Here is a 15,631-nt window from a genome sequence, read left to right as displayed (position 1 = left end):
GAACCAAATGGACCATCTTAGAGAAACGGTCACACACCACCCAGATGACAGACATCTTCTGAGAAACAGGCAGATCTGAAATAAAATCCATCGAGATGTGCGTCCAAGGCCTCTTAGGAATAGGCAAGGGCAACAATAATCCACTAGCCCGAGAACAACAAGGCTTGGCCCGAGCACAAACGTCACAAGACTGCACAAAGCCTCGCACATCTCGTGACAGGGAAGGCCACCAGAAGGACCTTGCCACCAAATCCCTGGTACCAAAAATGCCAGGATGACCTGCCAACGCAGAAGAATGAACCTCAGAGATTACTCTACTGGTCCAATCATCAGGAACAAACAGTTTATCAGGTGGGCAACGATCAGGTCTATCCGCCTGAAACTCCTGCAAGGCCCGCCGCAGGTCTGGAGAAACGGCTGACAATACCACTCCATCCTCAAGGATACCTGTGGGCTCAGAGTTACCAGGCGAGTCAGGCTCAAAACTCCTAGAAAGGGCATCCGCCTTAACATTCTTAGAACCCGGTAGGTATGACACCACAAAATTAAACCGAGAGAAAAATAATGACCAACGCGCCTGTCTAGGATTCAGGCGCCTGGCGGTCTCCAGATAAATCAAATTTTTGTGGTCCGTCAATACCACCACCTGATGTCTGGCCCCCTCAAGCCAATGGCGCCACTCCTCAAAAGCCCACTTCATGGCCAAAAGCTCCCGATTCCCAACATCATAATTCCGCTCAGCGGGCGAAAATTTACGGGAAAAGAAGGCACAAGGCCTCATCACGGAGCAGTCAGAACTTTTCTGCGACAACACTGCCCCAGCTCCGATCTCAGAAGCGTCGACCTCAACCTGAAAAGGTAGAGCAACATCAGGCTGACGCAACACAGGGGCAGAGGAAAAACGGCGCTTAAGCTCCCGAAAGGCCTCCACAGCATCAGGGGACCAATCAGCAACATCAGCACCCTTCTTAGTCAAATCGGTCAATGGCTTAGCAATATCCGAAAAACCAGCAATAAATCGACGATAAAAGTTAGCAAAGCCCAAAAATTTCTGAAGACTCTTAAGAGAAGAGGGCTGCGTCCAATCACAAATAGCTTGAACCTTGACAGGATCCATTTCAATGGAAGAGGGGGAAAAAATATATCCCAAAAAGGAAATCCTCTGTACCCCAAAAACACACTTAGAACCCTTCACACACAAAGAATTAGACCGCAAAACCTGAAAAACCCTCCTGACTTGCTGGACATGAGAGTCCCAGTCATCCGAAAAAATCAGAATATCATCCAGATACACAATCATAAATTTATCCAAATAATCGCGAAAAATATCATGCATAAAGGACTGGAAAACTGACGGAGCATTTGAAAGACCAAAAGGCATCACTAAATACTCAAAGTGGCCCTCGGGCGTATTAAATGCGGTTTTCCACTCATCCCCCTGCCTGATTCGCACCAAATTATACGCCCCACGAAGGTCAATCTTAGAGAACCACTTGGCCCCCTTTATGCGAGCAAACAAATCAGTCAGCAACGGCAATGGGTATTGATATTTAACAGTGATTTTATTCAAAAGCCGATAATCAATACATGGTCTCAAAGAGCCGTCTTTTTTTGACACAAAGAAAAAACCGGCTCCTAAGGGAGATGACGATGGACGAATATGTCCCTTTTCCAAGGACTCCTTTATATATTCTCGCATAGCAGCATGTTCAGGCACAGACAGATTAAATAAACGACCCTTTGGGTATTTACTACCCGGGATTAAATCTATGGCACAATCGCACTCTCGGTGCGGAGGTAACGAACCAAGCTTGGATTCTTCAAAGACGTCACGATAGTCAGACAGGAACTCAGGAATTTCAGAGGGAATAGATGATGAAATGGAAACCACAGGTACATCCCCATGAGCTCCCTTACATCCCCAGCTCAACACAGACATAACTCTCCAGTCGAGGACTGGGTTGTGAGATTGCAGCCAAGGCAATCCTAGCACCAAATCATCATGTAGATTATACAGCACCAGAAAGCGAATAATCTCCTGGTGATCCGGATTAATACGCATAGTTACTTGTGTCCAGTATTGTGGTTTATTATTAGCCAATGGGGTGGAGTCAATCCCCTTCAGAGGAATAGGAGTCTCCAAAGGCTCTAAATCATACCCACAGCGTTTGGCAAAGGACCAATCCATAAGACTCAAAGCGGCGCCAGAGTCGACATAGGCGTCCGTGGTAATAGATGACAAAGAGCAAATCAGGGTCACAGGTAGAATAAACTTAGACGGTGAGGTGCAAATGGAAACAGATTTACCAAGCTTTTTAGTGCGTTTAGAGCATGCTGATATAACATGAGTAGAATCACCACAATAGAAACACAACCCATTTTTCCGTCTAAAATTCTGCCGCTCGCTTCGGGACAGAATTCTATCACACTGCATACTCTCTGGCGACTTCTCAGTGGACACCGCCAGATGGTGCACTGGTTTGCGCTCCCGCAAACGCCTATCGATCTGAATAGCCATTGTCATGGACTCATTCAGACCCGCAGGCACAGGGAACCCCACCATAACATCCTTAATGGCATCAGAGAGACCCTCTCTGAAAGTCGCCGCCAGGGCGCACTCATTCCACTGAGTAAGCACAGACCATTTACGGAATCTTTGGCAGTAAATTTCCGCTTCATCTTGCCCCTGAGATAGGGACATCAAAGTTTTTTCTGCCTGAAGCTCCAAATGAGGTTCGTCATAAAGCAACCCCAAGGCCAGAAAAAACGCATCCACATTGAGCAACGCAGGATCCCCTGGTGTCAATGAAAAAGCCCAGTCTTGAGGGTCGCCCCGGAGCAAGGAAATCACAATCCTGACCTGCTGTGCAGGGTCTCCGGCAGAGCGAGATTTCAGGGACAAAAATAATTTGCAATTATTTCGAAAATTCTGAAACCCAGATCTATTCCCCGAGAAAAATTCCGGCAAAGGAATTCTCGGCTCAGATACAGGTGCATGACAAACAAAATCTTGCAAATTTTGTACCTTCGTGGCGAGATTATTCAAACCTGCAGTTACACTCTGAAGATCCATTACAAACAGGTGGACACAGAGCCATTCAAGGGTTAAGAGGAGGTAAGAAGCAGCTAGACAGCAATTAAGGGCTAGACAGCAAAACTCTGAAGGGAAAAAAAAAAATAAAAAATTTTCCTTAAACACTTCTCTATCTCCTGCTTCAGCCCAAACAATTAACACTTTGCGGTCCGGTCAAACTGTCATGATCTCAATGGCAAGAGAACATAGCATCAGCATATATAGGAACTAGCTCTTGGAAGATGGGAACTGAGCTGACCATGAACTAAACCTAACACACAACTAGCAGTGGCCGGGTAGCATGCCTACGTTGATTCTAGATGCCCAGCACCAGCCGGAGGACTAAATAATGCTAGCAGAGGAAAATAAGTCCTAGCTCACCTCTAGAGAAATACCCCGAAAGGAGACAGAGGCCCCCCACATGTATTGGCGGTGAATTAAGATGAAATAACAAAACGTAGTATGAAAATAGGTTTAGCAAATTTGAGGTCCACTTACTACATAGCAGAAGACAGAAAGAACACTTTCATGGTCAGCTAAAAACCCTATCAAAACACCATCCAGAAATTACTTTAAAACTCTGGCATTAACTCATAACACCAGAGTGGCAATTCCTGTTCACAAGAGCTTTCCAGACACAGTAACGAAACTACAGCTGTGAACTGGAACAAAAATGCAAAAACAAACATGGACAAGAGTCCAACTTATCTAGTAGTTGTCTAGGAGCAGGAACAAGCACAGAGAGGCTTCTGATAACATTGTTGACCGGCAAGCAACTAACAAAGCAGCAAGGTTATATAGCGACTCCCACATCTTGATGGGAACAGGTGAACAGAGAAGATGAAGACACCAGTTCAATTCCACCAGTAGCCACCGGGGGAGCCCAGAATCCAAATTCACAACAATAGTATATACCTGTATGTAATCTCCTCCTGTATATAGTATATACCTGTGTGTCATCTCACCTATATATAGTATATATCTGTGTGTCATCTCCTCCTGTATATAGTATATACCTGTATGTCATCTCCTCCTATACATAGCATATAACTGTATGTCATCTCCTCCTGTATATACTATATACCTGTAGGTAATCTGCTCCTGTATATAGTATATACCTGTGTGTCATCTCCTTCTGTATATAGTATATACCTGTATGTCATCTCCTGCTGTATGTAGTATGTACCTGTATGTCATCTCCTCCTCTATATAGTATATACCTGTGTGTCATCTCTCCTGTATATAGTATATACCTGTGTGTCATCTCCTCCTGTATATATGTATGTCATCTCCTCCTGTATTAGACCTCGTTCACACGTTATTTGGTCAGTATTTTTACCTCAGTATTTGTAAGCTAAATTGGCAGCCTGATAAATCCCCAGCCAACAGTAAGCCCACCCCCTGGCAGTATATATTAGCTCACACATACACATAATAGACTGGTCATGTGACTGACAGCTGCCGGATTCCTATATGGTACATTTGTTGCTCTTGTAGTTTGTCTGCTTATTAACCCCTTCATGACCCAGCCTATTTTGGCCTTAATGACCTTGCCGTTTTTTGCAATTCTGACCAGTGTCCCTTTATGAGGTAATAACTCAGGAACGCTTCAACGGATCCTAGCGATTCTGAGATTGTTTTTTCGTGACATATTGGGCTTCATGTTAGTGGTAAATTTAGATCGATAATTTCTGAGTTTATTTGTGAAAAAAATGGAAATTTGGCAAAAATTTTGAAAATTTCGCAATTTTCACATTTAGAATTTTTATTCTGTTAAACCAGAGAGTTATGTGACACAAAATAGGTAATAAATAACGTTTCCCACATGTCTACTTTACATCAGCACAATTTTGGAAACAAATTTTTTTTTTGCTAGGAAGTTATAAGGGTTAAAATTTGACCAGTGATTTCTCATTTTTACAACAAAATTTACAAAACCATTTTTTTTAGGGACCACCTCACATTTGAAGTCAGTTTGAGGGTTCTATATGGCTGAAAATACCCAAAAGTGACACCATTCTAAAAACTGCACCCCTCAAGGTGCTCAAAACCACATTCAAGAAGTTTATTAACCCTTCAGGTGTTTCACAGCAGCAGAAGCAACATGGAAGGAAAAAATGAACATTTAACTTTTTAGTCACAAAAATGATCTTTTAGCAACAATTTTTTTATTTTCCCAAGGGTAAAAGGAGAAACTGGACCACAAACGATGTTGTCCAATTTGTCCTGAGTACGCTGATACCTCATATGTGGGGGTAAACCACTGTTTGGGCGCACGGCAGGGCTTGGAAGGAAAGGAGCGCCATTTGACTTTTTGAATGAAAAATTGGCTCCAATCTTTAGCGGACACCATGTCGCGTTTGGAGAGCCCCCGTGTGCCTAAACATTGGAGCTCCCCCACAAGTGACCCCATTTTGGAAACTAGACCCCCCAAGGAACTTATCTAGAAGCATAGTGAGCACTTTAAACCTCCAGGTGCTTCACAAATTGATCCGTAAAAATGAAACAGTACTTTTTTTTCACAAAAAAATTATTTTAGCCTCAATTTTTTCATTTTCACATGGGCAACAGGATAAAATGGATCCTAAAATTTGTTGGACAATTTCTCCTGAGTACGCCGATACCTCATATGTGGGGGTAAACCACTGTTTGGGCACATGGTAAGGCTCGGAAGGGAAGGAGCGCCATTTGACTTTTTGAATGAAAAATTATCTCCATCGCTAGCAGAGACCATGTCACGTTTGGAGAGCCCCTGTGTGCCTAAACATTGGAGCTCCCCCACAAGTGACCCCATTTTGGAAACTAGACCCCCCAAGGAACTTATCTAGAAGCATAGTGAGCACTTTAAACTCTCAGGTGCTTCACAAATTGATCCGTAAAAATGAAAAAGTACTTTTTTTCACACAAAATTTCTTTTAGCCTCAATTTTTTCATTTTCACATGGGCAACAGGATAAAATGGATCCTAAAATTTGTTGGGCAATTTATGCGGAGTACGTTGATACCTCATATGTGGGGGTAAACCACTGTTTGGGTGCACGGCAAGGCTCGGAAGGGGAGGCGTGCCATTTGACTTTTTGAATGGAAAATTAGCTCCAATCGTTAGCGGACACCATGTCGCGTTTGGAGAGCCCCTGTGTGCCTAAACATTGGAGCTCCCCTACAAGTGACCCCATTTTGGAAACTAGACCCCCCAAGGAACTTATCTAGATGCATAGTGAGCACTTATAACCCCCAGGTGCTTCACAGAAGTTTATAACGCAGAGCCGTGAAAATAAAAAATAATTTTTCTTTCCTCAAAAATGATTTTTAGCCCAGGATTTTTTAATTTTCCAAGGGTAATAGGAGAAATTGGACCCCAAATGTTGTTGTCCAGTTTGTCCTGAGTACGATGATACCCCATATGTGGGGGTAAACCACTGTTTGGGCGCACGGCAGGGCTCGGAAGGGAAGGCACGCCATTTGGCTTTTTGAATAGAAAATTAGCTCCAATCATTAGCGGACACCATGTCACGTTTGGAGAGCCCCTGTGTGCCTAAACATTGGAGCTCCCGCACAAGTGACCCCATTTTGGAAACTAGACCTCCCAAGGAACTAATCTAGATATGTGGTGAGCACTTTGAACCCCCAAGTGCTTAGCAGAAGTTTATAACGCAGAGCCGTGAAAATAATAAATGTGTTTCCTTTCCTCAAAAATATTTTTTTAGCCCAGAATTTTTTATTTTTGCAAGGGTAACAGGAGAAATTGGACCCCAAAAGTTGTTGTCCAGTTTCTCCTGAGTACGCTGATACCCAATATGTGGGGGTAAACCACTGTTTGGGCACATGCCGGGGCTCGGAAGGGAAGTAGTGACGTTTTGGAATGCAGACTTTGATGGAATGCTCTGCGGGCGTCAGGTTGCGTTTGCAGAGCCCCTGATGTGCCTAAACAGTAGGAACTCCCCACAAGTGACTCCATTTTGGAAACTAGACCCCCCAAGGAACTTATCTAGATGTGTGGTGAGCACTTTGAACCCCCAAGTGCTTCACAGAAGTTTATAACGCAGAGCCGTGAAAATAATAAATGTGTTTCCTTTCCTCAAAAATATTTTTTTAGCCCAGAATTTTTTATTTTTGCAAGGGTAACAGGAGAAATTGGACCCCAAAAGTTGTTGTCCAGTTTCTTCTGAGTACGCTGATACCCCATATGTGGGGGTAAACCACTGTTTGGGCACACGTCAGGGCTCGGAAGGGAACTAGTGACGTTTTGGAATGCAGACTTTGATGGAATGGTCTGCGGGCGTCACGTTGCATTTGCAGAGCCCCTGATGTGCCTAAACAGTAGAAACACCCCACAAGTGACCCCATTTTGGAAACTAGACCCCCCAAGGAACTTATCTAGATGTGTGATGAGCACGTTCAACCCCCAAGTGCTTCACAGAAGTTTACAACGTAGAGCCGTGAAAATAAAAAATCATTTTTCTTTCCTCAAAAAAGATGTTTTAGCAAGCAATTTTTTATTTTCACAAGGGTAACAGAGAAATTGGGCCCCAATGTTTGTTGCCCAGTTTGTTGTGAGTACAGTGATACCCCATATGTGGGGGTAAACCACTGTTTGGGCGCACGTCAGGGCTCGGAAGGGAAGTAGTGACATTTGAAATGCAGACTTTGATGGAATGGTCTGTGGGCGTCACGTTGCATTTGCAGAGCCCCTGATGTGCCTAAACAGTAGAAACACCCCACAAGTGACCCCATTTTGGAAACTAGACCCCCCAAGGAACTTATCTAGATGTGTGATGAGCACGTTCAACCCCCAAGTGCTTCACAGAAGTTTACAACGCAGAGCCGTGAAAATAAAAAATAATTCTTCTTTCCTCAAAAATTATGTCTTAGCAAGTAATTTTTTATTTTTGCAAGGGTAACAGGAGAAATTGGACCCCAACAGTTGTTGCCCAGTTTGTCCTGAGTACGCTGGTACCCCAAATGTGGGGGTAAACCACTGTTTGGGCACACGTCGGGGCTTGGAAGGGAGGGTGCATCATTTGACTTTTTGAATGCAAGATTGGCTGGAATCAATGGTGGCGCCATGTTGCGTTTGGAGACCCCTGATGTGCCTAAACAGTGGAAACCCCTCATTTCTAACTTCAACACTAACCCCAACACACCCCTAATCCTAATCCCAACTGTAGCCATAACCCTAATCCCAACCCTAACCCCAACACACCCCTAACCACAACCCTAACCCCAACACACCCGTAACCCTAATTCCAACCCTAATCCTAACCCTAATCCCAACCCTAACCCTAATCCCAACCCTAACCACAACTGTAACCCCAACACACCCCTAACCCTATCCGTAACCCTAACCACAAGCCTAATCTTAACCCTATTTCCAACCCTAGCCCTAATTCCAACCCAAACCCTAAGGGTATGTGCCCACGTAGCGGATTCGTGTGAGATTTTTCCGCACGACTTTTGAAAAATCTACAAGTAAAAGGCACTGCGTTTTACCTGCGGATTTACAGTAGATTTCCAGTGTTTTTTTGTGCGGATTTCACCTGCGGATTCCTATTGAGGAACAGGTGTAAAACGCTGCGGAATCCGCACAAAGAATTGACATGCTGTGGAAAATACAACGCAGCGTTTCTGCACGGAATTTTCCGCACCATGGGCACAGCGGATTTGGTTTTCCATAGGTGTACACAGTACTGTAAACCTGATGGAAAACTGCTACGAATTCGCAGCGGCCAATCCGCTGCGGATCCGCGGCCAATCCAATGTTTGGTGAATTGGAAAGCGCGGGGTTAAAATTTCACCTCACAACATAGCCTATGACACTCTCGGGGTCCAGACGTGTGACTGTGCAAAATTTTGTGGCTGTAGCTGCGACGGTTCAGATGCCAATCCCGGACATACATACATACATACATACATACATACATACACACATTCAGCTTTATATATTAGATATATATAAAATTTATTAACCTCTTTCTGCCAGCTGACGGAATAGTACGTCAGCTGGCAGATCCCCCGCTTTGAGGTGGGCTCCGGCGGTGAACCCACCTCAAAGCCGCGACATGTCAGCTGTTTTGAACAGCTAACATGTGTGCGCAATGAGCGCGAGCGGAATCGCGATCCGCCCGCACCCATTAACTAGTTAAATGCCGCCGTCAAGCGCTGACAGCGGCATTTAACTAGCGCTCCCGGCCGCGCGGCCGGAGGTGCTGGCACCGCTGACCCCCGTCACATGATCGGGGGTCAGCGGTGCATTGCCATAACAACCAGAGGTCTCCTTGAGACCTCTATGGTTGTTGATGGCCGATTGCTTTGAGCGCCACCCTGTGGTCGGCGTTCAAAGTACACCACCATTTCTACTACATAGAGGTGACCTGTACTTCACCTCTATGTAGCAGAGGCGATCGAGTTGTGCATGCTTCTAGCCTCCTATGGAGGCTATTGAAGCATGCCAAAATTAAAAAAAGAAAAGTGTTTAAAAATATAAAAAAAATAAAAAAAATATAAAAGTTCAAATCACCCCCCTTTCGCCCCAATCAAAATAAAACAATAAAAAAAAAAATCAAACCTACACATATTTGGTATTGCCGCGTTCAGAATCGCCCGATCTATCAATAAAAACAAAGGATTAACCTTATCGCTAAATGGCGTAGCGAGAAAAAAAATCAAAACGCCAAAATTGCGTTTTTTTGGTCGCCGCGACATTGCATTAAAGTGTAATAACGGGCGATCAAAAAAACGTATCTGCACCAAAATGGTATCATTAAAAATGCCAGCTTGGCACGCGAAAAATAAGCCTTTGCTTTTTTTTTTTAGCAAAATTTGGATTTTTTTTTCACCACTTAGATAAAAAATAACCTAGACATGTTAGGTGTCTATGAGCTCGTAATGACCTGGAGAATCATAATGGCAGGTTAGTTTTTAGCATTTGGTGAACCTAGCAAAAAAGCCAAAAAAAAAACAAGTGTGAGATTGCACTTTTTTGCAATTTCATCACACTTGGAATTTTTTTCCCGTTTTCTGTTACACGGCATGGTAAAACCAATGGTATCGTTCAAAAGTACATCTCGTCCCGCAAAAAATAAGCCCTCACATGGCCATATTGACGGAAAAATAAAAAAGTTATGGCTCTGGGAAGGAGGGGAGCAAAAACCGAAAACGAAAAAAATGGAAAAAGCTCCGGGGGTGAAGGGGTTAATATTGACTGTAATTGTACTTTTGCTGGTAAATGTTGCACCTGATCCTTCCATTGGAATAGAGTGGCCAGGACATACATGAACCTTAAGGGCTACCATGTGTATCAGGCATAGGACTCACCTGTATATCCAGTATAAGTAGAGCAGTCATGTGGATCTGCGGTCTTTAGACCTTCTTCCATTTGTTGTAGCAAGTCACTCATTTTTGACTGGATACGTCTTGAAAATCTTCCTGTTATCTAAAAGAATGTATATTACATCAGTATTCAGAAAAAAATTAAAAGATTTAAGAAGTTGTGATCGGTGGTGATCCAGTTACTAGGGTCTCAAAAGATCACTAAAATGAAGGGGCAGAAGCTCTCAGCCATGGGCTGCTTTCCATGGAGACTGAAAATGGGCACATAGAAAGTCTATGGAGTCAATCTTCTGCTAACCCAATCTACCAGATTGGAGCAGTGCTTGGCTGAGAACATCTTAAACAGGCCATACATGCAAGATGGCTGTTGGACCAATGATGCTTCCACCGACTGTTTGGCGGACAGTTGTCTCAGCTAATTCTCCCATATGCAGGAGTGCTTTGGCCGAATGCTCCCAAGTTCAATATGATAAAGCTGCAGGTTGACATTGTCGGCTGGCTGTTTATCTCATGGGGAACAATGCAATCAGAGGTTTGGAATCGGACATGCACGATCAACATCTCTTCTGACTATCGAAGCACCAAAACCCATTAGGCCGCCGGCCAAATCTGTCAATATCGGCAGCCATTAGTCTATTGTGTATTTGGGCCTAATACCTTGTTGCCGCAGTCAGTGGAGATCTTCGCGCATGGACGCTCAACGATCAGAATTTCTGACATGTCATGATGAGTTACAAAATGTTTCTTTTTACATGAGAGTTACGTATCACTTTGTCCATTATTAACAGTACCAATGAGATTTCTTTTTTAGCTATAATGGGAACTCTTACAGTGAAATACACAGATAAATATCCCTCACCATAGAGAATTAGTAGTACAAGGCTAGATTCACGATTGTATTGTGGCCGCATTTTACAGTCCGCATAATAGCTGCTATGCCCGGCCTGACCATGGCACTCCTGATCTGAACTCAGTGTCATATAAGACTTTGAGGCTGTTAGTTCACATCAGGAGATCCGTGGCTGGTCCAAGAATTTTAGCTGTGACACAGACCACAAAGAATGGCCACTATATGAACATGTGAATCTGGCCTTACAAAAATTTTGGGTTTCAGTATTGCCCAATATGTGACCATCAAACATTTTGAAGAGTGAACACTAGTTGCAGATATAAAGTGGCAATTTTTCAGTAATTGGGACCTAATGTTTTAGTACCATAGAAATAATAATGATCATTATCAACAGGAAAAACATTAACATTAATCTCCCCATGTCACTTGTCACTTGTGTAAAACTGAAATGTGGCAACATTTGTGCATCGATTGCAGTTGCATAAAATTTACGACTCCCTCAATGCCCGCTGATCAGTTGTTCTCGGTGCCGGACAGATGTGCTCAGTTGATGATGGCAGTATACTGCTCTAATGAATAGGCGTGGATGTGCAGTACCTGACTGCGGCCATTATACAGTTGATGGAGCTGTGCAGTTCTGCTCTGCAACTGAGCACATTTGGCAGTCACCATGAACAGTTGATAGGCGGGGTGGCGAGTGTGGTGAGTGTCCCACCTCCACCGATCTGATATTGATGCCCTATCCTAAGAAGACTATCCATATAAAGTACTGGAAAACCACTTTATCAGTTTATTTGGATGTGGTTAAAAATGTTATTTGCTACTGATATGAACCCAACGTATCTGTATCTGAGCCACTGTGCACAGGCATTTTACATCTCCCTAATAGTGTCCTGAAGAAATGTAAATTAATATTTGTATTTTTATTCTTTTATAAATATGTTGCAAATAATAAGTCCCACATTGCTGAAATCCGGTCTAAAGCCTTCTGTGCTGCCTGATTCACATGTGTGGCAAATTTGGGGCAGATTGGCCCAGTTGGCTACTCGTTAACTAATCTTTTCTTTTATATTCTGTTGTTTTGCGAATGTATGGTTAACAGTACATCCTGAAGAACTGAAACCTGGACTAAATCTTTCTGAAGCGCCTGACTTACCTATGAGAAAAATTTGTGCCAGTTGTTTGACAGTAATCTTTTCTTTTAAAGTAACCCTCCTTCCATCAAAGTTTTTATCCTCGTAATATACTGCAGTCATCATATTATATAGCACGGTGTACTTACAATTGCTCATTTTGCCTTAATTGTTCTCTTTTCACTGCTCGATGTAGAAACAGGAAGTCTGTTATCCCTGCAGAAATCATTCCCCTCTTCAACTCTGTCCTGACCCAGTTGCTCTGCCCCTCTTCTGCCAGGGACTTTTGCAGAGATGACTCACGCAGGTAAAATTGACCTCCTGTTCCTACATAGAGCTTAGATGGATTCAGCTAGTCAGTTTTTAATCACCTGATGTCATAGACCTTATAAAAAGAGAAGAATTAGCTGGGTAGAAAGGCAAAATGAGCAATTGTAAGTACACAGTGCTGTATAATATGATGATTGCAATATACACTGCTCAAAAAAATAAAGGGAACACTAAAATCCCACATCCTAGATATCACTGAATGAAATATTCCAGTTGTAAATCTTTATTCATTACATAGTGGAATGTGTTGAGAACAATAAAACCTAAAAATTATCCACGTAAATCACAACAAATATCCCTCGGAAGTCTGGAGTTGGAATCATGCTCAAAATCAAAGTGGAAAATGAAGTTACAGGCTGGTCCAACTTCAGTAGAAATGCCTCAAGACAAGGAAATGATGCTCAGCAGTGTGTGTGGCCTCCGCGTGCCTGTATGACCTCTCTACAACGCCTGGGCATGCTCCTGATGAGGCGGCGGATGGTCTCCTGAGGGATCTCCTCCCAGACCTGGACTAAAGCATCCGCCAACTCCTGGACAGTCTGTGGTGCAACGTGACGTTGGTGGATAGTGTGAGACATGATGTCCCAGATGTGTTCAATCAGATTCAGGTCTGGGGAATGAGCAGGCCAGTCCATAGCTTCAATGCCTTCATCTTGCAGGAACTGCTGACACACTCTAGCCACATGAGGTCTGGCATTGTCCTGCATTAGGAGGAACCCAGGGCCAACCGCACCAGCATATGGTTTCACAAGGGGTCTGAGAATCTCATCACGGTACCTAATGGCAGTCAGGCTACCTCTGGCGAGCACATGGAGGGCTGTGCGGCCCTCCAAAGAAATGCCAACCCACACCATTACTGACCCACTGCCCAACCAGTCATGCTGAAGGATGTTGCAGGCAGATCGCTCTCCATGGCGTCTCCAGACTGTCACGTCTGTCACATGTGCTCAGTGTGAACCTGCTTTCATCTGTGAAGAGCACAAGGTGCCAGTGGCGAATTTGCCAATCCTGTTTTGTGGCAAATGCCAAGCGCCCTGCACGGTGTTGGGCTGTGAGAACAAACCCCATCTGTGGACGTCGGGCACTCAGACCATCCTCATGGAGTCGGTTTCTAACCGTTTGTGCAGACACATGCACATTTGTGGCCTGCTGGAGGTCATTTTGCAGGGCTCTGGCAGTGCTTTTCCTGTTCCTTCTTGCACAAAGGCTGAGGTAGCGGTCCTGCTGCTGGGTTGTTACCCTCCTACAGCCCCCTCCACGTCTCCTGGTGTACTGGCCTGTCTCCTGGTAGCACCACCAGCCTCTGGACACTACGCTGACTGACACAGCATACCTTCTTGGCACAGCTCGCAATGATGTGCCATCCTGGATGAGCTGCACTACCTGAGCCACTTGTGTGGGTTGTAGAGTCCATCTCATGTTACCAAGAGTGTGAAAGCACAACCAACATTCAAAAGTGACCAAAACATCAGCCAGAAAGCATTGGTACTGAGATGTGGTCTGTGGTCCCCACCTGCAGAACCTCCTTTATTGAGTGTGTCTTGATAATTGCCAATAATTTCCATCTGTTGTCTATTCCATTTGCACAACAGCATGTGAAATTGATTGTTAAACAGTGTTGCTTCTTAAGTGGACAGTTTGATTTCACAGATGTTTGATCTACTTGGAGTTATATTCTGTTGTTTAAGTGTTCCCTTTATTTTTTTGAGCAGCGTATTAACAGGATAAAACTTTGATAGGAGAGTTTTTTTAAACTCTTTTTTTTTGCGATAACATCAAGAACAGTAGGCAGAATTTAAATGTAAAACTTTCCAAAGTGCCTAATTTGCCCTTTTTATATGGGAAAAACCTGGTGATAGGTTCCCTTCAATTAGATTCTGGGATCAGATATGACAGTTCTGGGTGAAAAGTTTGGTCATAGAATATAATCAAAACCTCTTCTTAAGGAAAAAAAAACTGAACTAAGTTCCTATGTTTTTTTCAGTTGACGCACCACAATGTATTCTTGTAAGTTAATCATTCATGATTCACTGCTATCAATCTGCTCAATATTAATAAAGGAAATGTCAATTCTGAGTACATCTTAAAAATCTGACAGATCCTTTTTGGGGAAAGACAGCTACAAGGGTAGAATACCTCCTGGGGTGGCAGGAAGTCAGATCAGTTTCATTTCACAGATGCTCATCCTTGGAATCCAATCAAACCACCAGGATATACTGATGCCAAGATAAAAGCCTCATTGAATTGGTAGCATAAAGGTAATGCACGGAGATTAACTATTCATGGCCTGTTCTCTTTCTAATGAGCTCCAGTGAACTGTTCATGCACCAAAGCAGATTTTTAAATATTCATCTCCTATGGAGACTATGTATTAATGCACACAGCTCCAGAAAATCACCAGAATTGAAGAGCAAAAATGGTGATTTTTCAGGGTAAAGTGTAAGAGAAAAAAAATTACACTTTAAAAAATAAATAACATTAAGCCAAGAAAAGTGTATGTACTCATGCAAAATCTCTTCTACAGTGCTGATACTGTAAGACCGTGAGCTTACAGTACGTTTTTGCTCGCATTTTTCCGTGCATAGTTGCCCTAAAAAAGTTGGGGAATCCTTATACCAACAAAGTCAATGAGAATCCTGAAGAGCTGTACATTTTCAGGCTGCGGCCACCGTCATTAGGGGGCTTATCTACACTACAGCATTCTGTAATGCTGTAGATAAGCCCCCCCTTGTGTATTATACTCGGTGAGTATAATCTAACTTGCTTTTCTTATATTTCAGGTTACATCAGGTGCTTGTCTACAGCATTACAGAATGCTGTAGATAAGCCCCTAATGGCAGTGGCTGCAGCTTATATGCGAAAAATGAGGTGACAGATTCCCTTTAAATCCGCAGCATGTCAATTCCTTGTGTGTTTT

General features: G+C 43.4%; 1 protein-coding gene across 1 annotated transcript in view; it reads right to left on the bottom strand.

Annotated features, from left to right (window-relative positions):
- Positions 1–15,631, bottom strand: part of LANCL2 (LanC like glutathione S-transferase 2) — an 80,643-nt gene that overhangs the window by 55,348 nt on the left and 9,664 nt on the right. Inside the window, exon 2 of the mRNA XM_077269150.1 lies at positions 10,387–10,504. Coding sequence (XP_077125265.1) covers positions 10,387–10,504 — 118 coding nt within the window. The remainder of the gene's footprint in view (positions 1–10,386; positions 10,505–15,631) is intronic.

Source organism: Ranitomeya variabilis, chromosome 6 (assembly GCF_051348905.1).
Source record: "Ranitomeya variabilis isolate aRanVar5 chromosome 6, aRanVar5.hap1, whole genome shotgun sequence".
Taxonomy (NCBI): Eukaryota; Metazoa; Chordata; class Amphibia; order Anura; family Dendrobatidae; genus Ranitomeya; species Ranitomeya variabilis.
Note: the sequence above shows the minus strand (reverse complement) of the source record. Positions and strands in the feature narration are given on the sequence as shown.